This window comes from Notamacropus eugenii, chromosome 1 (genome assembly GCF_028372415.1).
Source record: "Notamacropus eugenii isolate mMacEug1 chromosome 1, mMacEug1.pri_v2, whole genome shotgun sequence".
NCBI classification, from domain to species: domain Eukaryota; kingdom Metazoa; phylum Chordata; class Mammalia; order Diprotodontia; family Macropodidae; genus Notamacropus; species Notamacropus eugenii.
This window is the reverse complement of record NC_092872.1, coordinates 1,703,882-1,731,045: the sequence shown is the minus strand read 5'-3', so window position 1 is coordinate 1,731,045 and position 27,164 is coordinate 1,703,882. Positions and strand designations below refer to the sequence as shown.

Below are 27,164 nucleotides of genomic sequence, written 5' to 3'. Positions count from 1 at the left end.
GGGCGGGGCGGGCGGGCGGGGCGGACGCTGGGGCACGGGCGCGCTTTACGGCAGCGTCTGCACGTCGTGACGGCGCGGCGCCTCAGTCTGCACGTGGTGTGCGAGCCGGCCGGACGCGGAGCGGCTTCCTCCTCAGCGCCATGAAGCGGCCTAGTGAGTGTCCGTGGTCCGGGCGGGCGGCCTGCGGGGCCCGGGGCGGCCGGGGCGGGAGCGGCCTGCGAGGCGGGGTCGGGCGGCCTGCGGGGCGGGGGCGGCCTGGGCTGAGCTGAGCCGAGCCGAGCCGAGCCTCGGGGCCCCGGAGCGCTCGTCCCCGGCCGGCGGGCCTGGCGGGCGGGCTCCGGCGCTGGGCCGAGGCGCCCCTTGGGTTCGCCCTTCCCCCTTCTCGGTGGGTTTTCGGGCCCTGCGGCGTGGTCGGCCCGCCAGGCCGGGCAGCGCCCGCATCGAGCCACCCCCGCGCCACGCTCTCGTCTGCGGGCGCGGAGGGGCCGAAAGGCAGGGAAGTGAACGGTCCGGGCCGCGCGGTCAGGTCACGCCTTGGGCCTTGCCCCGGAGGTACGAGGGAGCACCGGCCCGGTTCTGACCCGGCTCTGAATTGTCTTGTTCCCAGAATTAAGAAAAGCGAGTAAGCGCATGACGTGCCGTAAGCGGTTTAAGATCCAGAGAAAGGTGGGTGTCGTGGTCCGCTCCGGGGGGCACTGATCACCCTGGGACGTGCCCGGCGCGGGGCGGTCCGGCCCGGTCTGGCCCGGTCCGGGTCGTTAAGTTGCTTTCGCCGAGCAGGCGGGACCTCGGGAATTTCCGAGCCCATCCCAACGACTTGTTGAAACAGGTGCGGGAGCATCACCGCAAAGCGCGGAAGGCGGCCCGGAAAGGGGGTGCCCGAAGGCCCAGGAAGGACCCCGGCGTGCCCGGCAGCGCCCCGTTCAAGGAGGCCCTGCTCCGCGAGGCTGCGCGCCGGAAGCAGCAGGTGAGGCGGGGGCGGGGGTGGGGGCAGGGGCAGGTGAGGCTGAGGCGGGGGGGGGGGGGGGGGGGGGGGGGGGCAGGTGAGGCGGGGGCGGGGGCAGGTGAGGCGGGGGCGGGGGCAGGTGAGGGGGGGGCGGGGGCGCGGTCCCGGGGGCGTCCCACCGCCCTGACTCGGTTCTTCTGGGCCTGAGAGCAGCTGGAAGAACTGAAGGAGAAGCAGAAGCTCAGCAAGCTGAAGGAGCAGAGGCAGAAGCGGAAAAGGGAGGACAGGGACGTTCCCTCTGCGGAGACCCAGCCCCCGGAAGCGGTAGGGTTGGCTTTGCTTTTGGGGGGCAGGGGTCAGTGCCCCCCCCCCCCCCCCCCGGGTTGTGGGTGCCCGGGCTGCACAGCGCTGCCCGCCCTTGGCCAATGCCAACTGACTTAGAGGGCCTCAGCCAAGGGTCTGCAGGAGACCTGGTGGGCAAGGATCGCCCAAGCCCAGATGACTCGGACAGGGACTCCTAGGGATGGAGACGTGTGGGGGGAAAGGCTAGTTTCTTACGGGGTTCACTGTGTTATTAGAGGAACGTGAACGTGCAAGAGTAAAAAATGGCCAGCCTTTTCATTGTGTTTTATTCCCTACGTCATTCTGTAAAATACTGATTTTTGTCCTGCTTTTCTCTCTGCATCATTTAGGAATTTGTGGGAAAAAAGGCAAAGCTGTCACGCAGAACAGTCAAGCAGGTTTCAAAAAAGCCATTTTGTAGAGAACTTCAAAAGGTACTTTTCCCAATAGGTGCCGGTTTTCTCTTAATATGTTAAAAGTGACTGTTAAAGGTTCCTAGGATCATACATGTCGCTGGAAGGGACGTTTGACTCACGCTTAATAGACTAGAGAGGCGCACTCCTTTCATGGGCCTGTGTCCTTGATTCCTAGAATGGGGCTGACATTTGTCCCTCTTGATCTTTGTAGAGGTTAAGTAAAGGAAGTAAGTTTAGTTTTTCCTTTCTAATTTATCTACCGTGTGGGTAGCTCTATAATATTTTGTTCTTCCCACTGAGATCAGGAGAAAAAAATCCTTCAATACCTGAGATCTTATTTCTAGGTTTTCCCCACTGAATAGCTGCTTTCTTGACTAATATTTAAAAAGATAAGATTCGTATTAACTTCTGTGATGTAGGAAAAGGTGAAAAGTTTTCACATTCATGATGGGATATCCAAATATTTGTAGTATGAATACATTCTTGACCTACCAATTAGGAGTCATCTTAAACAAATAGTCACGTCAGTAAGAGATGGAAAATTGAGATAACTGAAAATGCTGCTGTGATTTAGAAATGGTTAGAAGAGCAGCTCTCTATTCCTAAGCATATCATAGCCAATTTCTTGTTCAGAACCCATTTATTGAGTTGAAGTAGATTGGAAACTCAGTATGCATTAAAAGTCTGATGTGGCAGTCAAAAAAGATATGATTTTAGGCCATAGTAACATGAATAGAAAGATCTGGCTATATTCTACATTTAGTCTATGCCTGTAATATTTGGTTCTAGAGTCTCGTTTTAATAATAACATTTGTCAAACTGGGTCAACTGAAGGAAGGTGACGAGGTTGGTAGAGGAACTGGGAGTGATTCTGTTGAAAACAAAATTTGGACGTATTGTCCTCCAAGCATTTGTATGTTTCTAAACTTTGTTCCCATAGGTGATTGAGGCCTCAGATATTCTGCTGGAAGTTTTGGATGCCAGAGATCCCTTAGGATGTAGATGTCCCCAGGTGGAACAAGTCATTACAAAGACTGGAGGGAATAAAAAACTGTTGCTTGTCTTGAATAAAACAGGTAAGCCATAGATTGGCTCATTAATAGATGACCCTTATCTCTTCAAGATGTGAGGTATGAGGAAAATATCTATCAGTCTGGAAATACCATTGAAGACTGTAAGATCCAACTCTGACCTCAGCCTAGGCAAATGTTCATTCTTTCTAGTTGCCAAAGGTGATACCATCCAACATCGTGGTGATGTTTAGTTTTTGGCATTCTCTTAAGTATATGTTAGCCTGATTATTTTTTTTCCTCTGTAGATATGATCTCCTTGACTAGATAGATTGTCCAGGTCAGGGATGACTTCCACTTATTTTATCCTTATCACTTAGCCGATTGCATTTTTGTAGAGCTCAACAAATGGTTGTTGATGGTGTGTGAATTCTCTGTGTCGTCTGGGTGTTGAAAATTGTCCAAGAACTTAGACAAACTTCAACCAAAACATTTCTTAGAAAAATCACTCTTAAGTATCTAAGTGACGCTTGAAATCCAAATTAATCTGGGACACATCTTAAATTAATTCTTAGGAGTAGAAGCTTAAAATCATTATCTAAGGATGGTGCCAAGGTCAGAATCTAGATAAGGGTAAATCTTATAGCAAGTATGTCATATTGACAATCCCCAAATTTTAGCAAATTCAGTAAATTTTCTTACTGCTTCCAGATCTGGTGCCAAAGGAAAGCTTGAATAAATGGGTCCAGTCCTTGAAGAAAGAGTTCCCAACAGTTGTTTTTAGAGCCTCAGCATTTAGGAATGAAAAGATCAGAATGGTAAGGGTATCTCCTTGTATTATTGGGAAGATCCTCAGTTTTCTAATTGTTGTTTGGGTTGAAATATGATGAATGCTGAAAACTTGATGGAATTGTGAAGATTACAAGATCCAACTCTGATTTCACCCAAAGACATTAAGATTACAGAAATTTTAATTTCTGTCAAAAACTGTCAGTTTTCTGAAACCTTATTCATGATGGTATTGTTACTGTCTGCTATCTGGGTACAGGCTTGGAGATTGGGTATGTGGAAAAGACAATAGTAACCCCTAAAAGGAACCCTAGAATTGTATGTCATTAATCATTCACAAACAGGGAAAGGGACCAGTCAGATTGGCTTACTCAGGAAGGAAAATCAGGACTATTTGAACCTATTTGAGATAAGTTGTTCTTTTTGATTCTGTAGCGTATTATTTTGAGGTGGGGGTAGTGGTGTGTGTGTGTGCCAGAGATCTTGGGGATATTCCATGGAGAAAGTGTTTCTTTTTAAACTGGACATGATTAAGGAGGTCCCAATTTTTTATTCCTTTTTAAGGGTTTCAGTTAAAGGGAGGTTTCATCTATCCTGGCTTTGGTAGCACCCTGTACTCATTTATCAGTTTTTCTGATTACATGAGCACCAGAAGACGGGGTATGTTTTCCATATAGATGAGATTTCATTTTCTGTGTGAAAATACTTATGGGTTTCAAATGTCATCCACACATGAAGCATATGATGACAGACAGTGTCTTCTACGTGTCAGACACTGTGCTGAAGCACTTCAGGGTGCCCCATGTTGTGCTAAAACTGAGGATGAAAAGGGCAAATTCACAAAGATGTCATTTGATCCTCCCCATCACTTGGGGAAGTTGGTGGGTTGGTGCTGTTATTACCCCGTTTCACAGCTGAGAAAGCCAGGCTGGATTTCTGTGTAGATCTGGTGTTCCGTCCATTGCATCACTTTTACGTCTAGGTGTCTCTTCTCTGCTATATGGTCATTTTTTTCCTTGCCTAGAATGTTTACCATTATGGACTAGAGAGATTGGCAATTTAAGACAGTAACTAACTTGTTTGACCTTTGAAGCCAGGAAAGAAGAAGCTGGACTTCAGCAGGCATGGCACATGCTTGGGTGGAAAGAGCCTTTTGACACTCCTCACTAATTTTTCCAAGACTCAAAATAAGGCCATTCGAGTTGGTGTGATTGGTGAGTTTATGTAATCATAATTAACAACTTTCCCATGGAAACTAATATCACAAATTTGGTTGCTAAGAAAAAAAGCACTATTTTGCTTTTCAAAAAAAAGGCTAAGGGAAAGTGGGGAATACTTAAAAAGTAATGTCCACAGTGTGGGTGTGAATTACGAGGCTCATGTTACTGTTCCTTGTTGAGTTTGAAAAACAAATCATTTGATACCTCAGAAAAACGTAATTGAAATTGATTTAATCTGTCTTTTTTAAAAATCAATTTGATATCTTCACTGTTCCTCCTCTTATGGAGCCATCCCATATGGCAAATCATATTTTTTAAAAAAAAGAAGGAAGAATAAAAAATCAGCAAAGAACAATCAGTCCCTTTTTCAGTGCGCTACTCCTCTTGACCCCCTACCTTTACAAAGGAGTTGGGTGGGGTTTTTTATTTCTTTTCCTTGTAATTTTGCAGGATGTTCCACATTGATTGTTTTGTGGTTCCTTATGTTCCATTATATATTAGTGTTCTTTGCTACACCTTTGGGGATTAAGACTAGTATTGGGTCAGTGAGTATCTGTGCCGAGCATTGTTTGAGGGAGAAATGAAGACAGAAGTGACCTTACTGTGAAAGTGAAGATACAAGGTCCAACTCTGATCTCACTCTGAGCAGGACTTTGCAGCTTGCCATCAGAACGTCCAGTGTGATCTCATACTTCCAAAGCTGTTTTAGTCAGTGTGAATGCTCTGTATGTAAATGCTGTGTGAATTTCCAGTGATGTATGTGGTAAATTACATTGATAATTCTTTCCATTGAAAGGTTTCCCAAACGTGGGCAAAAGCAGCATAATCAATAGTTTAAAGGAAGCATATGTGTGTCCTACTGGGCCAACCATGGGCCTTACAAGGTGAGTGTCTGCAGAGTGTGAGAGATCTTGGGGATAATCCATGGAGAAAGTGTTTCCTTTTAAACTGGACATGATTAAGGAGGTCCCAATTTTTTATTCCTTTTTAAGGGTTTCAGTTAAGGGGAGGTTTCATCTATCCTGGCTTTGGTAGCACCCTGTACTCATTTATCAGTTTTTCTGGTTACATGAGCACCAGAAGACAAGGGTATGTTTTCCATATTAGATGAGATTGCATTTTCTGTGTGAAAATATTTATGGGTTTCAAATGTCATCCACACATGAAGCATATGATGACAGACTGGATCTGATGTTCTATGTTGAATTTATTCAATCCAACCCTGAGCTTCATGTTTGCTTAGGTTCTCTTCATCTCTCTTAATTCTTTGAAGGTTTTTAATCATTTATGTTTTTCTTTAGATACATGCAGATTGTCCGCATTGACAAGAATATCACGATGGTAGATAGTCCAAGTATTATTGCATCACCTTCTAACTCTGCAGTTGCTCTTGCTTTGAGAAGTCCCACAAATGTTGAAAAAAAAGAACTGCTAAATTCAGTGACTACAGTCGTGGAACACTGCAATAAAGAGCAGGTAACAGTCTTTTCCAGTTTTTCTTGTATCCTCATGAGTTTCTACTTTTATTTAGAGTTCTTATAGGCCCTTCACAGTGATGAGATATTGTTGGAACTGTTTGGTGGAAAACATTGGGTGATTGTAGGAGTTGGTTTGTTTACTGGATGAGAATTTATTCAGTAATTTTTGAGTTTTTTTTCTCCTGACACTGAAAAGGCTCTGAAAAACAGGACTGTTTGGTGCAGTTCCTATGGAGTCAGTTTCCTTGTCTTACATACCTGCATATCTAATGTTGATTTTAACAACATTGCCACCTTAACACTCTTAACAAAGCTTACGTTGTACAAGATGAAGACAACTTTCTTGTTCCAGCTAATGTTACGATACAACGTCCCAAGCTATAGAGATTCTCAAGAATTCTTGATTCTGCTAGCACAGAAGAAAGGGATGGCGCGGAAAGGCGGCCTACCAAAAGTGGAGGAGGCTGCTAAATTGTTCTGGTCTCACTGGACAGGGTAAAATCTTTATTCCAGCTATTGAAAACTTTTCTTAGGGTTGTATTGGATTAGCTGTTAATTTTTATCTATTTTTTGTATACCAGCCCCAAAATGAGTTACTATTGCCAGCCTCCTCCATCATTGACTCTTTCTCCGCATCTTACTGAGAATATTGTAGGAGAAATGCAACAGGGTCTTAATCTAGAGGAGCTAGAAAAAAACAACATGGGTGTCATTAAAGGTAAGTAAAAATCTGTATTTGTTTTGCTTAGATTGCATGCTACTCTATTAAAGATTAATTAGATTTCTTTTCCTAGCCATCAGGAGTCCCAGGTTGTCAAGTAGCATGCTATTCCAGTGCTCGGGTCTGACTGATGGCATAACAGAGGAAAGGGACGTTCCTGAGGAAGATAATGAAAATGACAAGGAGGAGGATTTTCTGGAGGAAGAGGATGAGGAAGAGGATGAGGGCAGTGATGATGAAAATGATGTTGATGTAAGATTGGTTTTAGAAATGCTTTGAGGTTAAAGCAACCAGTAGAAACCCCCTCAGTATTTCAAAGACTCTTCAGTGTCACCTTTGAAGTTGTAAGACCCAAACTAGCTTCTTTATGTATCTTTTGTTTATGAAATGAGGGGAAGATGCATGAGAGGTATTGTGATTGTGGGCAATGATGGAAAGATTTTGTCTTTGCCACTTATTCACTGGGAGACCCAAATTAGAGCCTCTGGTCTCTTCCATTTGCAAAATGAGGAAACTAGATTACAGAATATCAGAGGAAGCTATCTAGTTTAGGAGTTTTTATCCTAGGGTATTTGGGATACATCTCAGGGATCCATGAACTTGGATAGGAAAAAATATCATTTTTACTAATCTTTAACTGAAATTGAGCATTTCATTAGCTTAATAAGCATAAGCAACAAAGGTATTTTGAAAAGGGGTCGTTAGCCTTCACCAGACTGCCAAAATAGTCAGTAACACAAAATCACCAAAAACTTAAGGATTTTTAATTTAACGTCAATGTAATGTACCACATTGAGATCATCAGATCATTACTTGAAGACCTCCAGATTGCTCCCCCAGTACTTTTTCTAAAGCACCCTGTTTTGGTGATGGTTCCTCCTTCTCTTTGGACGCAAAAGTGGAAGAAATCCTTGACTGTTTGGTGCTCCCTGAGCAAGCTTTCACTTTTTCACACCAAGTCTCCCCAGTTGCTAAAGCCTTGATCTCAAGATCTTTACATTTTCTGGTGTAACTCCTAGAATGAAGGTAATATTGGAGAAGTGCGAGGATTGCCTCCAGCTAGGCTGTCACCTTTTTAAACTGAGCACTGTTGCTCTTAAAGCAGCTAAGTTGGTATTTACTTTGGGGGCAGTTTTACAGATTTTTACTCCTCTGTTGATTCGTTGAGTTTGCAAGTCACTAGATCTTTTTGTTAAGTTGATTTTTAGCAAACTGAACTCTTTTATCTAACATGTTAGCTGTCCCAGGTTTGGGTCAACCTCACTAGAAGACCTTCCAAGTTAACTGAATCATGAGTGACTGCTACAACATTTTCAAATCCATCTAAATTATCCTATCATCTAACCCATATTTCACTATCTTGTCCACAAAAAAAAAGCATGAAAATCTTTTCAATGCTTTGCTAAAAATCTGGGTACACTAGAAGTGTTCCCTTGATCCATCAGTCTAATTATCTTTAATCCTGTCAAAGTAAATGAAATTAGGCCAACATTACCTATTGCATGAAGCAAGCCATGGTAGTTCACTGTCATTTAGAGTAACGCACTCTACAATTTTGCTAGGAATCCGAGGCCTTTAATTATGTTTCTATCTTCCTTCCCTTCCCTTTCCCATGTGCCCCCCCCCAATTTTAAAATGACATTTCTCCTTCACCACCCCTGTGGCCCCTCTTCTGGTGATTTGCATGCATCAGCGACAGCTATGTGCTGTATTTTTCATCCTTATTCTCAGTAGCAGTAACTCCCTTTCACTTGTTTTTGTCTTATCTTTTGCAGTCTAAAGATTGTCAGAGAAAATGGGCGTGTTAAGAGCAGAGTAGCTCTTCTCTTCTCCATTGTTCCTTATTTAAAAGTTTTTCTCATCTTATACTTCTTGCAGTAGCCTTAGTTCCTTCTGAGAACACTTCTTACCCAAATTTTAGGTGAGACAACAGGTTGTAACTGTTTTTACTTTCCTATTTCAAGTCCCAGCCTAATCTTATATCCATTCCAAAACTAGGTGATTCTTGCTCATGAGAATTGGGTTGAAAACAGACGTTTCCACTTGTTAACTCTACCTAACTTTTTGAATTGTGGAAATTGTAGAGACAGATCACATAATTATTGGCTCTTCTACTTTAGGTAGAAAAATAGCTCTAGGTGATGTCCAGATCATTGAAATCATCATATTTATGTCCAAAGCTTGTGATGTGTTCCCCAGACTTCCTTCTTCATTCGCTTGGTCTGTAGTGTAACCTCTTGGGACAATGTCCCTTCTGTCCCTGGGAATCCTCATCCCAAACAAGCTCAATCACTTCCCTAATCCTAGTCTTAATCTTAGTCTTTTTAAATGTTTCCCCTTCCCTGTACCATCTTGAGCTCCGCTGAGGGATGAACAGAACCTTAATCTATTTTCTCACAGGGGCCCAAAGGACTTCATTGTGAAGAAGAGCCCTTAGCGGAAGCGCTCCATCCAGGTATGTGGAGAGCTAGTGGGCCTTGCTGCTTGGGGTCGGGGTGTGGCAGGTGTTTTCACCTGGCTGTTCTCTCTCTTTGTGAAGGCAGAACGTTTGGTGCTGGAGCAGAAGTAAAGTCTTTTCCCATGGATAAGATGACAGAGGAAGATGATGACACTTACAATTTTAATACAGATTATGTGTAATGATACAGGATGTTGTATATACTGCAGTGAAAATGGTTCTGGTATGAGGAACATGTACAGTAATTATTTGTAAATATGTACAACTTTTGAACAAACAGGTAGCAGATTTTTTTTTTTTTTGCAAAAGTTAACTGAAGAAAGACAGTACTTGCCATAAAATAAATACTTTGTCACCACTGGCTTATTTGTGTGGTTTGGGCTTCATAATAGTATCCTGAGGCATTATCCCTACTTTACAAACCAAGAAATTGAGGCTCAGGTTAAGTGACTTGCCTGACACTGACACTAATGATCCTAACTGATTCATTCTTAAGGCAAAAAAAAAAAAATAGGTAATTTGAAGATAAACGTTTTTTGAATTTTGTGAATTTTATTTTTAGAACAAGATGGAAAACCATCTTTAAATAATGATTTATTATTGGGGAATTCTAACTAAGTCAAAACTAAGAGGCATAATTTTTGAAAGAGCAAGAAACCTTAACTGTAGTGTATTCTGAAAATCGAACTTATAAAAGAATGTAAACATGCTTTCATGCAAAGTAAAGTCATACACAAAGTCACAGGTTAATTAACTGTAAGATGGCTCAACAGTCCTAGGGAAGGGAAGGTGTGCCATTCACTTCTATTAAAATACTTTTTCTCAAGTAAGGCAGGTGTAAATTGGCTTTCATGTTATCGTTGAGAGACTTCCTAATAGCTGAGTCTAAATTGATTTTTCCCATGTTGCACACAGAAAAGTTCTCAACATCACATGGAAGACATTTTCCCAACTAGTATTATCCTTCAGTGTTTCCTGAGAAAATAATGGTAGTCAATTTATATTCTACTTTACTCCGCGTTTGCAATTTCTCCATGTCTTCGGATTAGGTTGAATTTTCCCGTTGGATCTGGAATGTACCATTTTTCCCAAACATCGGCATAAGAAGCAGTTCTTCCCCATGGCTTAAAGTGTCCGTTCCAGTGGAGTAGTTTAGCAGCCTTCACAAACTGAGGTGAATATCGCTTTCCAGCACTAGAGCCTTCCATTAACAGAACAAAAATATATACATACACATGTTAGTAACTAAAGGACAGGCTTGGCGTCATGGGCTCTGAAATTTTAAAATGTGATTACTTACCAAGGTGTCGAACGTTCCACATGGGGTCAATATTTGAATGTTGTTTATAAAACACTATAAGTAAGGGGGGTGTTGTAATGCTGCCTGCCAATGTTCTACTGTATAATTCTTCTCTAGAGGGACAAACCAAAAGCCATTAAGGTAGTGTAAGCCACAGATGCTGAATTAGTTTAAATGCTCATTACAATTCACTAACTGTCTCCATATACTTACTCTACATTAAGTTTCATCCATTTTTCCAGTTGATAAGTAATGTTTTGTTGTTTCCATTCTGTTAAATTTGCTACAAAAACCCCAGGATTAAAAGAGCAGGTGCTAGCTTTCATGGCAAGATTTCTAATCCTTTTTTTCTTATAGTCCAGAAATCCAATATAATTATACTGTGAAAAGAATTAAATGCAATTTATTTAAACAACAATGAACAGTTTTTTTTGTGTTAATCACTGACCCAACCCACAAAAGGAACAAGATGATAAGTATTTTCAACAACTACGTTGTTGGAATATTGTACAGTCAAGCCTCAACGGGGAAAAACGTTCCTGAGAATGTACGAAGTAACGACAGGAAAGAAATGGTCCCTTAGGCAATTACTGACGCTCTTAGACACAAAATACTTAAATGAATTGAACACATGGGTGGAAGACTTTTCACAGTGGTGAAGGTGGTAGTTTTTGAAGTCTAGAGAGAACATAAATGCAGAAAAGGAAATAGAACATTGTGCTTAAGGCTCTGGTGCTGGCCATTTCATTGACCCTGTCTAGTTATTATTTAGCTCATATTTTGATAGGTGATTCACCTGGTTCCCTGCTCCACGGACAATAACTTTCGCAGAAGTTGAATCACAGTCTTCTGAAAAAGCAGCTGCATGCCCAGGCTTCAAAGGTGTATTATAAAGGGCAAGAATATCACCTGGAAGAGTAAAGGCATGCCTCAGGAGAGACCTGAATGCACCAAGTTTTCAATGAAAATTTCCACCCATAGTTGACAATTTAAAAAGTGTCCTAATATTTAAAATGAAATTTCAGACAAGTTCAGTTAGAAGCATTAAAAGAGCATGAGGGGGAGAAAAAGGTACCTTGTACTATTACATCATCATCCATATATATTGCCTTTTCCGCATTTGGAACCAAATTAGGTAGGTAAAATCTTGCAAAGGTTAGCTGTTAAAAGAAGAAATGTACGTGGCTTGTAAACATATTAATACAGCACTTCAAAGATGGAATGCTAGTTTTCTAGGGCTAGACAAACATGTTTAAAGGATCTTTCTGCAATGGTCTATGGCTGGTCCCAGGAAGTTGCCCATGTCACAGTCATGGCATGTTTTTTTATTTGTGTGCGTGTACAGATACACACAGTACTTTTAGCAACTCCATCAGAGTTTTGTATTGCCATGAAGAAGCTCCATGCGCCCCTGTATCCTGTGAACCCTCCAAGTTACTGTTGTGCACCAGCTTCAGGCCTCTCCTACCATACAATGATGGATAGTACTTACTGGCTTTGCAGAGTCCGCCTGTTTAGGATCCACTTTTACTTTCCCTTCCAAAAGTAGAGGGTCAAAATCCACAATTTTGTATTTGATGTTTTTCAGAGAGCCACTATTGAGCCAGGATCTGACCATGGTAAAGCACCAAATGTCATGTCAGTTTTAGTTTGTAAAGATCATGTTTCAGTAAAAATCAGACAGATGTGTCCAGTTCTTTAGCAACAATACCAAGTCTTTTAGTGCATTCTAATGGGCCTGTGCAGGGACAGAATATTTTACCTAGATACCTACAGTTTGGAACTCTGAGAAAGTGCTATGGGTTCCCATGGAAAAAGTATTCTTAGGGAGGGAGTCATCGTGGTGAAAGGGAAAGCACTGAATTTTGAATCAGGTCCTGAGTTAAAATCTCCTCTCTGGTGCTTACTACCTTGTGTGACCTGGGGCATTGGATGACCCCTAGGGACCCTTCCAAGATGCCATGAATCTGGGGCTCAGCTACTGCATTTCACTAGAGTCAATGCCATGCTACAAAATGCTGATTCCTCCAGTAAACACGTAGGCAAGTCTGAGTCTAGAACGTGACAAGCCCCAAGGGGAAATTCTAGTCAGAGCAAACTCTGAGACCCGAGCTAAGGACACACTGGAGTTGAGACAAACAGTTCCTCTAGTCCCACTCTGACTTGCCAAGTGAATTTGGTCAAGTAGCTTCCTCTCTCTAGGTCTCACTTTTCCTCTAAAATGAGATCAACTTTTATCTGAAAATGAGTAAAGAACCTGGGGTTGAGGGGTGTTTACTAAATTTGTGGCACATTAACATAATGGGGCGTTAGTGTGAGAAAAGGCAAACGTGAATGCAGAGACATCTTAAGACTTGCATATAAAATTTAAAAAACAAACATGAAATGACACGCTGCAATAAGCAGAGCAAGAAAACAACAGACAATGCATACAACGATGTAAGTGCAAACAACCATCAAACCATGTAAAATAAATGTCAAACCGCAGAGAACCAGTTTGGCCCCAGGAAAACCTACGAGAAGGTGGCTCTATTCTTCTGCAGAGATGGGCAGGGCAGGGAGTAGTGGTCTCATCTTTGGAACATTACATATGGCTGACTTCGTCTAGGTATCTATCAGTTTTACTGAAGACTTTACTTTTAATGTAAAGGAGTGGCTTAGAGAAAATGGTACAGAGAAATTGAGATAATGTAAAAATAAAAACCTATTAAAATCTTGGGGTGGAGGCAGAAGGGAAATAGACCAAAGTGTTAACTACCAATTAATTTCTTCCTCTATGTATTCAACACACTGCTTCCTAAGTGGGCTCTCTGACGCAGGAAAAAGTGCAAGAGCATCGCCAGTCCCCAAAGGAGTGTCTGTCTATATAATTAGTTTATGAAATATTTCTGGTACTTACTACATGCAATTTTAATAGTTTTAAACCTGTATTTGTTCCTGGGCTGGGTGGTGGGCAGCAGGGATAGGAATCAAAGACCCTCCAAACATCACTGTAAAGAGTGCCTAAGATACCCTGTGTTGAGTGAAGGGTAAGAATCCTATTACAAGGCTTCCTTATTTTGTAACGTATCCTAGCATTGTGTGCCATTCACAGTGTGGTGAGGAAAGAACCAGAAAGGACTACCTTTAGAGTAAAAGAGTGAAACATTTTCCAACTCGGATGAGTTTTTAGTTTTTTCTTTACTAAAGTTTTTCTTGAGAAGAAAGCTCTTGTCACCTAGGGCCTCAGCCTCTGGTAGGGACTGTCATGTTTTATGCCTGCTTATATGCAGTGGTATGGCTTTCTCTGCTCCAGCAGGGTAGTATTAAGAACTTAGACAGGAACTTACCTGAGATGGTCTGCAGTATCATTCAAAGTAACAATGTAGAAAACCACATTGGAGCGGGTATTATGGTAAATACTATTCATCACTGCAATTGTGCCCCCAAGTCTGTCTTCAGATGCTGCAATAACTACGGGAATCTCTTCTACACTCCTATAGATCAAGCTTTCAGGAGCGTTGGGCACAAAGGCTAATGGTTGAAATCCCACAAGATTTGGATCTGTAGAGGTCAGAAAGGCAAGGGGAAGGGGAAGCAAGTACGGTAAATACTGCTGGACGCAAAATCGAAGAACTGGAGGGATATGGAAGAAAGGCAACAGGAATGGTCTTCTCTGGAAGTTGCTTTGGTAGTCTTGTTCTTTTGGTTTTTGCTCTGGCTTTCTATTCTACAGCACTGATCATCTAAGCCTAAAGGGAAAGGGGTGTGGACATGACTTCAGCAGACTTGAAAACCAATCTACTAATTAGCTTGTTTAAGCTAATTGAGATTGTGCTGAAATCACAGTTGAGGAACAATCCTGTGCTTTTTAACATACATGGAGTACTTTAAGATCCGCAAAGCATTTTTCTCACAAAATGGGTAATGTCCCCATTTTAACAATGAGCAAACCAAAGCTGTGAACGATGTGAGAACACCTCTCCTTTTAAAAGTTTCTTCTACCTTTCCCCTCCCTCTCCTGTAGAAGTATCTGGGCATGTAGTAAGTAAAAGATTATAGAACTATATTTATCATCTTTTAACCCATCATATAAATGAAAGAGAATGACAGCCTGAGTTGTGACTTACAAGACCAATAAGGTCACCATACCTGAGATCTCCCTTTTCAATAAATCGCTCAGACCAAGGAAGTTATGATGCAAAACTAATAAAAAGAGAGTGACAGCGAGGACTAAGATGATGATGTTCACTAAAACAGAAAAAAGAAGAGTTAAATGTCTTCTTTGCCATTTAACCAGTTTCAAAAAGCTACAACTTGGAGAAAGCATGTACCTTTACGGAATGACATTTTTCCTTTTAAGCTTAAAACAATGTCACTTCATAAACCTGCAAGAGAAAAACACTAAAATTACTGTGTGCACCTATGCCTAACAGTTAAATTTTTGGTGGCATTTCCATGAAGTCCAGCAGTAAAGATCCCAACCCCTGATATTTCAATAAGTGATCTAAGGTCCAGGTCTAAAGTGCTACTCCAATGGTAAAATCAACCAAAAAATAAAGGCAGGTTCAATATCAAGCAATTCACAAAATTGTCTGGTGCTATATTGTGGAGATTTACCTTAAAATTCCAAGTTCTCTGCAGCGGTCCTGAAGTACAATATATATCCTGTAAACCTTCAGGAAATTATCACACAACTGGTCCAGGCTCTGTTGGAGCAATAAGAAACAAACAAAAAAAATCCCTACCATCGAAGGAAAGATCAACTTAAGAATCAAACAGAAAATTATGGAGGGAGTAGAAGGTGCAGTAGAGGTGGAGGAAAGCAAATTCAAAAAAAGTCCAGGTGCTGATACACCTAGATTCACAAAGGACAATACCTCCTCTCCTTACGAACCCAAGAGTTCTGTTGCTGTCCATAGGAATTCCTTTAGTATTGAGTATGTGCTAAGTATCTGCTTTATGCCAGGCTCAGCTGGGACTTGAAGAAGCTAAGAGGTGGAGATAAGGAGGGAAAGAGCATTTCAGGCATGGGAAAGTCAGTGGAAATGCCTGGAGTCTAGAGATGGAAATGTCTTGTTCAGAAACAAGGCCAGTGTCACTGGATCATGGGAGAAAGGTACAAGACTGTAAAGCTGGGGGTGGGGTGAGAAGGTAGGTTCTGAAGGTCTCTGAAGGTCAAACATATTTGATCCTGGAGGGAATGAGTTGTTGGTGTTTATTGAGTAGAGGAGTGACAGGGTCAGACCTGTACTTTGGGAAGATTACTCTGACAATTGAGTCGAAGATGGATTGAAGTGGGTAAAGACTTGTGGCAGACAGCCCAACCAGCAGGCTACTGCAATTGTCAGGCATAAGGTGCTAAGGCCATGTAACAGAGTGGTGGCAGTGTCAGGGGAGAAGGGGGCACATGGGAGAGATATATCATGAAAGTAAAACAGGCTTTGGGGAGTAAGAGACAGTAAGACATCAAGGATGACACCTCAGTTGTGAGCTTGAACTCACAACTGGGAGGATGGTGACACCCTTGACAGCAACAGAGAAGTTTAGAAGGGAAGGGTTTTGGACTTGAATTTAAGATTTCTATAGGACATACGGTTCGATACTAGAGGTCAGCAGAAGGGTTCTGGATAAGTAAAGCTGACAATCGGCAGCAGAGATAGTGGATTCCATGGGAGTAAATGAGGTCACTAAATTGAAAGTCTGAGAAGGTACACTCAGGTAGGAGAAGAACCAGGAGAGAGTTAGTGTCATGAAAACAGAGAGAACAGCGTATCAAGGAGAAGAAGGTAAGGGATGATGTCAAAGGCTAGAGAGGTCAGGAAATATGAGTGGTGAGAAAAAGACCAATTCATTATCTTTCCCCCTAAACCCTAACTTCTCTATTTCTGTCAAGGGCATCACCAAGTTCATAACTTGACCCTTTAAGTCTTATATTCCAAACAGCTGGTTTCGAAGCTTGATTAGATCTCCAACTCTTTTTCTACTCACATCAGAAATACCTGGACTATTGCAACAGATCCTAATTGGTTTCCTTGTAACCTGTCTCTTCCCTCTCCACTGTATCCTACATACATTTGCCAAACTGAAATTTCTAAAGCACAAGCTGGACAGTGCTATTCCCTAGCTGAAGAAACTTCAGTAACTCTCACTGCTTCTAAGATAAAATACAATTCCTCTAGTGTGCTGTTTAAAGTCCCTCAATCTGCTTCCAGCCTATCTCTGTTAAAAATTATTCTCCCTCAATCTACATTCCAATTAAACTGGCCCAGATGATGTTCCTTGTACAGAATACCCCTCCTCTTGTCTCTAGTCTTTCCCTGTCTGCCCCTCATGCCTGAAATGCTCTTCTCTCCCATCTGTACTGCATGAAAACACTAGCTCTTCTCAAGGCTCAACACACACACACATGCACACACGCACGCACACACACCCCTTTTATTTTCAGTTCCAGGCTCTCTCCCTTCCCCGACCCCCTTCCTCATCCCACCAAGAAGGCAAGAAATACAAAAAACATTACAAATATAAAGTCACGCAAAATCAATTTTTACATTAGCCATGTTCTGGGTAGAAAAAGGAAAAAATATGTTTCAGTCTGTACTTGAGTCCCTCAGTTCTCTCTCTGGAGATGGGTAATTGTGGTGGGTTATACTAAGACTTTCACAGCTGATTGTCTTCACAGTATTGCTATTACTGTGAACATTTTTTGGGGTTCTGCTCACTTCAACTTTGCATCAGTTCATGTAAGTCTTCCCACATTTCTCTGAAAGCATCCCCTTCATCATTTATTACACCATGATAGTAATGCATCCCATTCATATGCCATTAACTTACTCAGTTGTTCCCCAACAGACGGGCATGCTCTTAAGTTTCCTTTGCTTTGCCACCACACACAAAAAGGAGCTGCTCTAATTTTTTTATACACGTGTCCTTTTTCTCTTTCTTTGCTCTTTTTTGGGGTATAGACCTAGTATATAATATAGTATACAGACCTAGTAGTGGCAGCCTACATCAAAGGGTATGCACAAATTAAGAGCTTTTGGGTATATTTCCCAATTGTTTTCCAGAATGGCTGGACTAGTTCGTTCCACCTGCATTAACATACCTAGTTTCCTGTACCCCCTCAAACACTTGGCACTTTCTCTTTTTTCATCTTAGCCAATCTAATGGGTTCAAAGTGGCACCTCAGAGTTGTTCTGATTTACATTTCTTTAATTATAAGTGATTTAAAACATAATTATGAGTATTGACAGACTTGATTTCTTTCTCTGAAAACTGCCTTTTCACATCCCTTGACCACCACTTTGTGCTTACCTTGTACATCTCGTGTTTACTTATGTGTGAAAATGTTGCATTCTTCAGAAGGATTTAAGTTTGTTGGGAGCGGAACATTTTGTACTTGTATCCCTAGAAACCAGCACAATGCTTGGTCCACAGTGTATGCATAATAAATGCTTGAAGAAATATATTCAATTAGGAGAATGATCTAGTTATAAATATGTATGGCTAAAACTAACAAAAACAGGCACTGGTAACACGTCCATATAACAGACAATGGAAAGGCCAGAGGGCAGAAATGGATCCAATAGTGAGGATGATTTTTGACTACAATAAGGCCTAACCAACCAGGTGAAAAGGGAAATCACAGGACAAGGAACTGAAACCTGCCTATCCAAAACTGATACAGTTGTATGTAATAACTTAGGTACACAATAACTTTGAGATGGTTTGATTCTGTGACAGCAGTGCTTCTACTGACAGAAGACTCACTCAAACTGTCCTACCTTAACCACTTGAGATCAAATTGGGCTTGTTACCTAGTCTTTGGTTGAGCCTTTATCAGTTACAGGATAGAGTTCATGCTATAAACACGTGCTTTCATTTCTCTCTTTCACTGTGGTTTTAAAGAATGGATATTACTCCACAGAAACACACAAAAGTTGTAGTGATTAAAGAGTACACTTCAATAACTATAAGAGATATTCAAAAAAAAAAAGTTGGTATGGAGAAGCAAAGGATTTCAGGTATCATTCAAAACCATAATGGAACTTGATCAATCACACAGAAGCACCAAAAAAAGTGCAACAGAAAATGAAGAACACCTGGACATGACAAACAGTTGTTGGAAAACAAACAAAAACCTTCAGAGGGACTTGGCAGCTAGAGGGATTTGTTCCTAATTCCTCTACAGGGGGCACATGCCCCCTGTAAAAGAAAAAAACTTATAGCCTCTATCACTATGAAGCAAAACACAAAAATTGTATTGGAGTACCTAAGATTTGACAAAGATCATTTTTACTGATGGGTTATACCCAAGTCACCATCAGATGTGCAGGTGAGGATGCAAGATCTGGGCATCTTCCTAAAACTAAAACATCTGACCCCAAAAATGTCATGCACATTTTTCACTTTCAATGGGCCTGCAAGTTTTTTCCCTGTTGGGATAATGGTGAACTCTGATAAACATAAAAGTATACGAAGAAGCAGAACTGTTCCAAAATTACAGAAATTCCCAAACAGAATATGGAAACATATGCTACAAAGTTGTAAAAGGTTAAGAAATGTATCTCAGATGGAGATAAATGTATTTGACTTGGGAAATGCCCTGATTGAAACTCCAGCAAAAATTAATAAGAGAGACTGGACAAAAAATGTATTGTTCATAAAACATGAATGTAATATGTAATGTGATGAAAGTGTATTTTTATGATGAAGAATTAAAATACATGGTAAAATTTTGTGAACTCGATGCCAAATCCTGTAAAACAAGTGATTGTGGCCAAAAAAAAAAACATTCAGCAAATTAAACATTTTTAATATACAAGTCATAATGTTTACTGTATATCAATAAGTTAACTATTTTACTTTATCCCAAGTAATCTGCACACCATTAAGTGCTACGCCTAAACTTAGCAACCATATGCTCTGCATAGTGGTCAGGATTTTTTAACTTTGTATGCACTTTCATTTCAATGGAAATCTTCATAAAAATGCTAGGCTCATCTTTAATCATGGAGATAACGCCAGCAGAACACAAGCTCTCACTGGAAAGATCCTGACCAGCATCAACATCAGGCTAAATGCTACATGATGGAATTCAATGGGCATAAACACAGTTTCCCACTAGTGAATCTGACTAAACCCAAATGGAAGATGAGGGAAGCAGTTCGACTGCAGAGCATTTGGAAAAGATCTGGGCTTTTAGTGGACTCCAAACTCAATGAGTCAACAGAGTGATGTTGCCGAGGAAAAAGCTAATGCAATCTGATAATGTTTAATATAAAATTTTGGAATAATCTGTTCTCTCTGAAGCAAACTCAGAGAATGCCTCCTCCTAGGTCAACAAAGGCCAGCCAGGGCTGACTTAAGAGACTTTTAACCTAAGACACTATCTTGAATAATGGGATATTTTCCATTATCTTAATATTTGTAGACATATACTATGTTATGGCATGTTAACGGTGAAGAAAATACAGACATCTTAGATCGTAATTTCAATTGAAACTTTGTTTACCCTTTCCTGTGTCAGCTATTTCCAGCACCTGTTTAGGACAGGAAGCCTGGTGGGATTGTATGTCACAGAGACATATGTTTACACAGCCTGGAATCACAAGGCCCAACCAACACTACTTTAATTGTCTTGTCTTAACTAAATTTATGATTTGTTCAACTAAGAGAGTTCTTTTCTCATGGCAAAATGTATATAAGCCAGAAGATTTCTGTACTAGGTAGCCAGAACATTTTTCTGGCTCCATAATGCATTATGTTACCATTTTCTTTAATAGGGAATTTATCAATTAATTAATTAAATCACAAAATGTATGCATTAGCCTGTTGCCTTTTCTTTAACCAAGTTTTCAGGTCAACAAATCTAAGGCTGAATTAAAAGAGGAAAACTGTTCAAGACTAAGATGGTGATAATTCTGTTATATTTTGCCCTGATCAGAACATCTGGAATATTCTGGCATAGTTCTCAGCACCTTTTAGGAAGGAGCTGATCAGTTGGAATGCAACTAGGATGGGGAAGGCAAATTTAGGATTGATGTAAGGAAAAATCTTCCTTATAATTAGACTGACCCCAGAGTAGAATAGACTGCCTTGGGATGTCAGAGCTTTTCACCTAACCCAATCCCCAGCCCGAGGTCTTCAAGTGAAGTCTTTATTTAATTGTGTAGGGGGTTCTTGTTCAGGTAATAACTTAGCTGACTTCTGAGGTCCCATCCAATTTTGAGATTCAGTAATGCTGAGGATGATCCTAGGAAAAGCCTCCATCTGCGGATCAGCCCAAGAAAAGAAAGGCTCAGCATCAGAAGGTTAGCCACTAGATAATTTCTTTGGCAATGAATGGTGACCTATGAAACATGAAGATAAAATTTCAAAATGTTCCTCAGGCCCAATAGTGGCAGAGGGCAAAATGGGGAGAAGGTGCCAAGAATCAGTTTTTAGACTATCAACAAGTATTCATTTAATTGTTACTACTCAATGTGATATCTTTGCCCAACAAACAACTAGTGAAATTCCTGTTAAGAACTGAGCCACACCCAAACTGACATTCTTGTGGCAAACTAAAAGAGAAAGTACAAAGAAGTTGCAAATTAATGGGAGGCTGATTCACCGGCTTTCTCCAGAGGTATAAAGGACACGCTGGAGCTAGTTTGTGCACTCAAATAATATAGTTTTGAAAACACATAGTTTTCAAAAGAATGGCAAACTAGAAAGGACCCCATGAAAACATATACTCAGATCTCTAATGATGAGAAATGCAAATTAAAATAACTGAGGTTTTACCTCGTACCAAGTAAATTGGAAAAGACAACCAAAAAAAAGAATAGTCAAATAGGAAGACAAACTAAGAGACTATTGGTAGAGTTGTCAAATGGTCCAACTGATGGGGTTAGCAATGTTGTTGTGTTTGTCGTTTGTTCTCAAAGAGGACCAGGACATCAAGATGATATGACTTGCAGTTGACTTTGATTTGAGTGAGGGAGGGCTGTGCAAGGTCACCAGCCTCACTTTCTTCTCCTGAGCCATCTGGGTCCAGTGGCCTGAGATTCATCAGGATGACTAGAGATGGCCCAGGATGCAATGGGAGACCCTGGCCCTTTCAGGCCAAGTCTTATCACATTCTCACTTTGAGTGAGTAATGTTAGCAATGTGAAAGACAGCAAAAGTTAAGTGTCCACATTAAATTACCGTTCGTTGATGAAGTCATTGAAAATAAGTCAGAAAATAAGAAGGCCGGCAGATGCAGGTGGACTCAACCAATCAGGAGACAGATAGTGGCCTTCAGAAAATGACAACATTTTTGATAACGGAACCAGCCAAGAAAAATGACCTAGAGTTACCTGGAGAAGGCTTGTCTTCACTGCGCTGGCTTAATGAACCACATGCATATAAGCAGACACACCTTGCATAAAATTATCCCTCCGTTTTCTGATCATGGGTCCTATGTTAAAGCATGTTTGGGAAGGGGAATCACACCAACGGTGGTTACGTAAAGGACATGGAGAGAAGATGGTGACCTGATGGAGAACGGACCAATCCATCTCCTGGTGGGAAGATCTGTCCTGAACTAACTGTACATAGCTCATCTCGTTTCTATATTCAGTGCTGGGGGGGTGGGGGGTGGGAGGCCCTCTGGCCAAAGCAGTCAATTCCCCTGAACTCTGTAATACATTTTCCTTGATACCTTATTAGGGTCAAGCGTGTTTCTAACAGCAACAATCGTGTATGTTAGCAAAAACTGTGTTAGCAACAGTTGCTAGACCACGAGGAACCAACCACCCGTAGCCTGAGATAAACTGCCTTAAGGTAAACCTGGGTTCATTATGTTTCAGTAACCAGGTGATCATGGTGTGGGTCAGATTTAGGATGCCTGTTAGTACTTTCTGCTCCACATAAACCCCATGCTTCATTCCAATAGTGTGCCTACCTTCCTTAAAGAATAGGGCCCACTGGGAGTGTCATCCCCAAATAAATGCCCTGGCTTGATCTGGAGAGCATCTGAGTCTGAATTCTTTCAAAACACATGCCCATCAGCTCACCACAACTATTCTGTACAGTTCAATATGGAATTGTTCAAGAAAAGTGACTAAAATGCCCATACTCTATGATCCAGAAACTCCATTAGCCGGCACATACTCCAAGGAAGTCAAAGACAGAAACAAATCCAACAGAGATCAAAATATTTAGAGTACAACTCTTTTTAGTAATGAAAACTGAGGAAAAAAGTAGGTAGGGAATGGCTGAAAAACATTTAGTCTGTGAACGTAGGGGAAGGCTATTATGTGATAAATGGCTAATATGAGGAATTTAAAGAATTATGAAATTCGCATAAACTGATACAGAGTGAAATAAACAGATACAAGAGAACAATACACAGTAGCTATAATCAACGTGAATGAAAAGATCCCTCCGAGTTACAGAAAACCTACAAAGATGGCCAAGAAGAGATCATGAAGTATGGCTCTGCCTCCCTCACAGCACAGAAGTGGACTTTGAGGATGGAATGGTCTATACATACTGCCAGAGGCAGTCACTGTATTAGGTAGTTTTGCTTAATTATTTTTCTCTGTTACTAAACAGGGTCCAATATGGAAAGTAAAGTGGAGTTGAAATTACTGATATAAAGACAAACGACATTTGGCAATGAGACATCATTTCTCTCCAACATGCCACTGTGAATCCTCTTAGCTACTGCCGTTCTCTCTATTCAAATTATCTTATATTTACTTATTCATGTTCTTCAAAAACTGTTTTTGTTTCATCTTTCAATCCCCAGCAACCAGTACAAGACCTTCCGCGATGTGGGTAGGCACTTCCTGAATCAATAAGTGTCCTCTGACAGCTGCAAACAAGGCACTCTTTCCTACTGTGTACCTCTACCCTTAAAGAGTTACTCTGTGCCATAGGAACTGTAGCCCAAAGTACAGAAACATCTTTATCTGTTCCGCTGTATGCTACCAGGGAGAACTGAGGAGCCGTTACTGTTTAAATGGTTTTGTCAAGCAAAGGAAATCTGTTCCTCTTCTGCCTTTTCTGTATCAATTCTTGTTCAATAACAACCCATATTTATAAGGAACTTTCCTTCCAACAATCTGGTGAAGCTGAAAATGCAAATATTATTATACTCCTTGTACAGATGAGAAAACTGAAACTCAGAGAACTCAAGTAACTTAGACCAAATCACAAAACCAGTAAGTGGCAGAACGAAAACCTGAACTCAGGCCTTCAGACTCTAAGTTGACGTGCCTTTCCCCAACACCAGGGACACTTAAGCTTCAGGGGGTGGAGGAGTTTGTTTTTAAAAATACTGATAACTATTTATTATTATTGATTTACTTTATAATCCTATGCAATTTAAACATTTAAAAACATCATTCTGAGAAAGTGTGCATAAGTCTCACAAAACTGCCCACAGGGCAGTTTTGCCCCCATCCCCTGCCCTATCCTCATCATTCAAACAACCAACTCTTAGACTCCCCACAAAAATAAAATACACAAACAGGCACGAAAGGCCCAGGGATATGGCATCCCTATTTTTTAAATTAGGTAAGTGAGAATAAGAATATTATTTCATTTAAATTAGGTAAGTGAGAATAAGAATATTATTTCATGACTACTACAGGTAGTGAGGTGGCACAATGGCCTGGAGCCTAGAGTCAAGAAGTCCTCAGTTCAAATCCAGTTTACTGGTTACAGGATCCTGGGCAAGCTGCTTAACCTCTGCCTTGGTTTACTCATCTCTAAAATGGGGATATTAATGTCATCCACCTCCCAGGGTTGTTTTCAGGGGGAAGCACACTTGATACACAGCAGATGCTTAATACTTGTCTTTCCATCCCTGCCACCTGTTGTCTTCTCTCTTTTGTCCTTTGCAGCTAAACTCTTCAAACAGGCCATTTATAACAGGTTCCTCAACTTTTTTGCTCCCACTCTCATCTTAACCCTTTACAATCCAGCTTCTGACCTTGTCATTCCACCAAAGCTACCAATAATCCCATAGATGCCAAATGCAATGGCTTTTTCTCAGTTCCAACTTTCCTTGCCTTTTCTGCAGCTTCTGATACTCTCTTCCTGGATAGTCTCTTCTCTCTGGGTATTCAGGTCACTGCTCCCTCCTGGTTCTCCTCCCACATCACCTGACTGCTCTTCCTCGAGATCACACCCTTTTAACTTTGGGTGTCCTAAGGATTCTGTTCTGGGCCCTTTGATCTCATCAGCTGCCACAGACTTAATTAGCACTTCCATACTGATGATTCTCAAATCTACTTATCCTGCCCCAAACTCTCTGCTGACCTGCAATCTCCCACCTCCACCTGTCTTTCAGACAAGTCAAACTGGAAGTCTAGTAGATGTCTTAAAACTCCATATGTCTAACACTCTGGTTGTAGGACTTTATCACTTGACATCTTGATTACCGGCCTCCCGGTGCGTCTGCTGGTCACAAGTCTCTCCCCATGACCATCTAGTCTCCATTCAGTCACTACAATTATCTTCCTAAAGTGCAGGTCTGATGACGTCACTCGCTACTCAGCAAACTCCAGGGGCTCCAAAACCCTTCCCTCCGACGTCTTCAGTCTCTCCCACCTTACTCGCCGACACATACTCTTCGATCCGGTGACACCTGCCTCCTAGCTGTGCCACAGACAAAACACTTCGTCTCAGCTCCTGGCAAGTTTTTGCAGCTGTCCTCCTCCATGCCCAGAACACGCTCCCTCCTCTCTTCTGCCTACTGACCTTGGTTTCCTTTAGCTTCCAACCCAAACGGGTCATTTACTGGGAGCCCTCTTTAAGCCCCTTAATTCTAGTGCCTTGGGTCTTTTAATTATTGAGAGATGATCTCTGAGCAGTGAAGCCTCTTCAAAAGGTCAGCTGTTTCTTGTCCCGTTGAAGGTCCGCAGCAGGCTGACCTCGCAGAAGAGATGTTGAATCTAATCGGTCCTTTCCCAGCCCCCCCCTCTAGGGCTAACGTGTGAAACCTGTCTGTTCTCCCGGGCTTGGCTGGACTGCCCAGAGCAGACGGTGCCCTCAAGGCTTGCACCAGTGAGCCCGAGGAAGGGGGCTCGGGCCGGTACGATCTGCCGCTCTCTTCAGCTGGTGCCACCCTGCTGGCACTGCTAACGTCTCTGGGTCTCGGGTTCGTCTCCTCTTCATGCCACACACGCGGTCTTCTCCGCTAGGCTGCCAGCGCTGTCTGTGCCAACACCAGGCCTGGCAGGCTCTGCTGCTCATTTAGCTGGTTCCAGCTGGGTCCAACCGCCGATGCCGTCGGGCTTCCTTCTCCGTGAACTCGGGCCTGGCACGTCACCCGCTCTGACCCTTGCTGCCCACCTGGCACCCGTTTCTTCTCCCCTCCGCGCCTGTGAAGGGTCCCGGCACGGAGCTCCCGGACGTGTCTCTGCCCAAGGAGGCTTCGGACGTTAAATACGGGGCACGACGACGGGGCCTCTCCCCAACCTCGGGCCTCCCCGCGCCTCGGGGCCCTCGGGCCCGGCTCCTCGGCCCCCGGGGCCCTCGGGCCCGGCTCTTCGGCCCCCGGGGCCGCTTACCGTCCCGAAGCCGAGTCCTGCACGGGCCCGGGAAGGCTCCGAGAGGAGACTCATCCGCGGGCTTCTCTCCCACGATGAGCCTTGGCTTCCCCAGCCACACCGGGCAGGAAGGCCCGGGGTGGGGGGGGCGTCGGGGGACCCGGACCTGCTCTGGTCGGGGGAGGGGTTGGGGACCTCGCTCGGGGTGGGGGAGGGGCTCCACCCGGGGGTTCCTCGGAGGCCACGAGTGCTTCCCCGTGGGGTGAACCCCCCCGACGTGGGAGGGCCTCCTGACCCGGCGAAGGCCCGGCCACCCTTCCCTCCCCAGCCCGGCCCTTCCCGGCCGCGGCCGCAAGGACCGAGACACGCCCCCGCACCTCCCTTCCTCACCTGCAACCTGCGGAGCAGCCCTCCAGCTCGAGCCTGGCCCCGCCCCCGGAGCCTGGCCCCGCCCAGATCCTCCCCGCGCGCACCAAGTCCAACCCCCGCCACCTCAGCGCCCGCCGCCCGCCGCTCGCCGTTCGGAAGGGCTCGGGGCTGTCCTGGATTCTGCCTGATAGACAGAGGAGAAGTCCCCTCCTAAAGCAGAAGGGGGGACCCTGCCGTGCCCGTCCGTCACCCGTCGCAGCCGCGACGCCCTCCTCTCACCCCCCGCAGCCCCAGCACCTGCGCCGACGGCGGCGAGAGGGCTCCCGCGCGAGCAGGCGGAGTGCGGGACTTCCCGCGCGGCTAGGGGTCCTCGCGGCAGCCGGGAGACTGTTGCCATGGGGACGCGACGCGAGCCGGCCGTTAGGCCGCCGAGCCGCTGTCGGGATCGCGTCCGGTGTCCGGGGCCAGGGCTCCCCGCTAGGCGTCCGCACTGACGGCGACTCCTCCCCGAGGACGCAATGTCCCCTTCCGGCAGGCCCAGCCACCGCCGCCCGCACCGCAGCCGCGCCCGGTCCCGGCCAGCCCCGAAGGCACACGTGGCTTAGC

At 43.2% G+C, this 27,164-nt stretch overlaps 2 protein-coding genes and 3 non-coding genes across 14 annotated transcripts; 4 read left to right on the top strand and 1 right to left on the bottom strand.

The window, feature by feature from the left end:
• The first annotated feature begins 53 nt into the window (after nt 1-53).
• Nucleotides 54-9,743, top strand: GNL3 (G protein nucleolar 3). 3 transcript variants are annotated; one of them, XR_011975901.1, is made up of 16 exons: nt 54-153; nt 608-666; nt 830-967; nt 1,160-1,270; nt 1,639-1,722; nt 2,645-2,780; nt 3,426-3,532; nt 4,597-4,717; nt 5,520-5,607; nt 6,025-6,199; nt 6,515-6,696; nt 6,783-6,919; nt 6,996-7,174; nt 8,698-8,843; nt 9,323-9,377; nt 9,462-9,743. XR_011975901.1 is itself a non-coding variant. In XM_072649845.1 (15 exons), the coding sequence occupies exons 1-15, from the start codon at nt 141-143 to the stop codon at nt 9,560-9,562; spliced, it is 1,647 nt and encodes a 548-aa protein (XP_072505946.1). In that variant the 5' UTR covers nt 54-140; the 3' UTR covers nt 9,563-9,743. The 3 variants fall into 3 exon arrangements, 2 of the variants coding, with proteins under 2 accessions (XP_072505946.1, XP_072505939.1); XM_072649845.1 differs by lacking the exon at nt 8,698-8,843 and having other exon boundaries at nt 6,554-6,696; XM_072649838.1 differs by lacking the exon at nt 8,698-8,843.
• Nucleotides 2,832-2,908, top strand: LOC140521877 (small nucleolar RNA SNORD19). Its single transcript, XR_011973155.1, has one exon. It is a non-coding gene; the product is annotated as a small nucleolar RNA SNORD19 (small nucleolar RNA).
• On the top strand, nt 3,585-3,664 carry LOC140521913 (small nucleolar RNA SNORD19B). The gene has a single exon (XR_011973181.1). It is a non-coding gene; the product is annotated as a small nucleolar RNA SNORD19B (small nucleolar RNA).
• LOC140521878 (small nucleolar RNA SNORD69) lies at nt 5,883-5,959 on the top strand. Its single transcript, XR_011973156.1, has one exon. It is a non-coding gene; the product is annotated as a small nucleolar RNA SNORD69 (small nucleolar RNA).
• On the bottom strand, nt 9,524-26,992 carry GLT8D1 (glycosyltransferase 8 domain containing 1). Of its 8 annotated transcripts, none has more exons than XM_072649914.1 (12): nt 26,580-26,609; nt 15,540-15,650; nt 15,280-15,368; nt 14,994-15,047; nt 14,812-14,910; nt 14,010-14,223; nt 12,173-12,290; nt 11,756-11,840; nt 11,477-11,589; nt 10,894-11,060; nt 10,681-10,793; nt 9,524-10,581 (listed from the first exon to the last, which is right to left on the bottom strand). In XM_072649914.1, the coding sequence occupies exons 4-12, from the start codon at nt 15,007-15,009 to the stop codon at nt 10,391-10,393; spliced, it is 1,116 nt and encodes a 371-aa protein (XP_072506015.1). In that variant the 5' UTR covers nt 15,010-15,047; nt 15,280-15,368; nt 15,540-15,650; nt 26,580-26,609; the 3' UTR covers nt 9,524-10,390. The 8 variants fall into 8 exon arrangements, with proteins under 8 accessions (XP_072506015.1, XP_072506007.1, XP_072505988.1 ...); XM_072649906.1 differs by lacking the exon at nt 26,580-26,609 and adding an exon at nt 26,211-26,539; XM_072649887.1 differs by lacking the exons at nt 15,540-15,650; nt 26,580-26,609 and adding an exon at nt 26,856-26,992.
• Nucleotides 26,993-27,164: the final 172 nt, after the last annotated feature.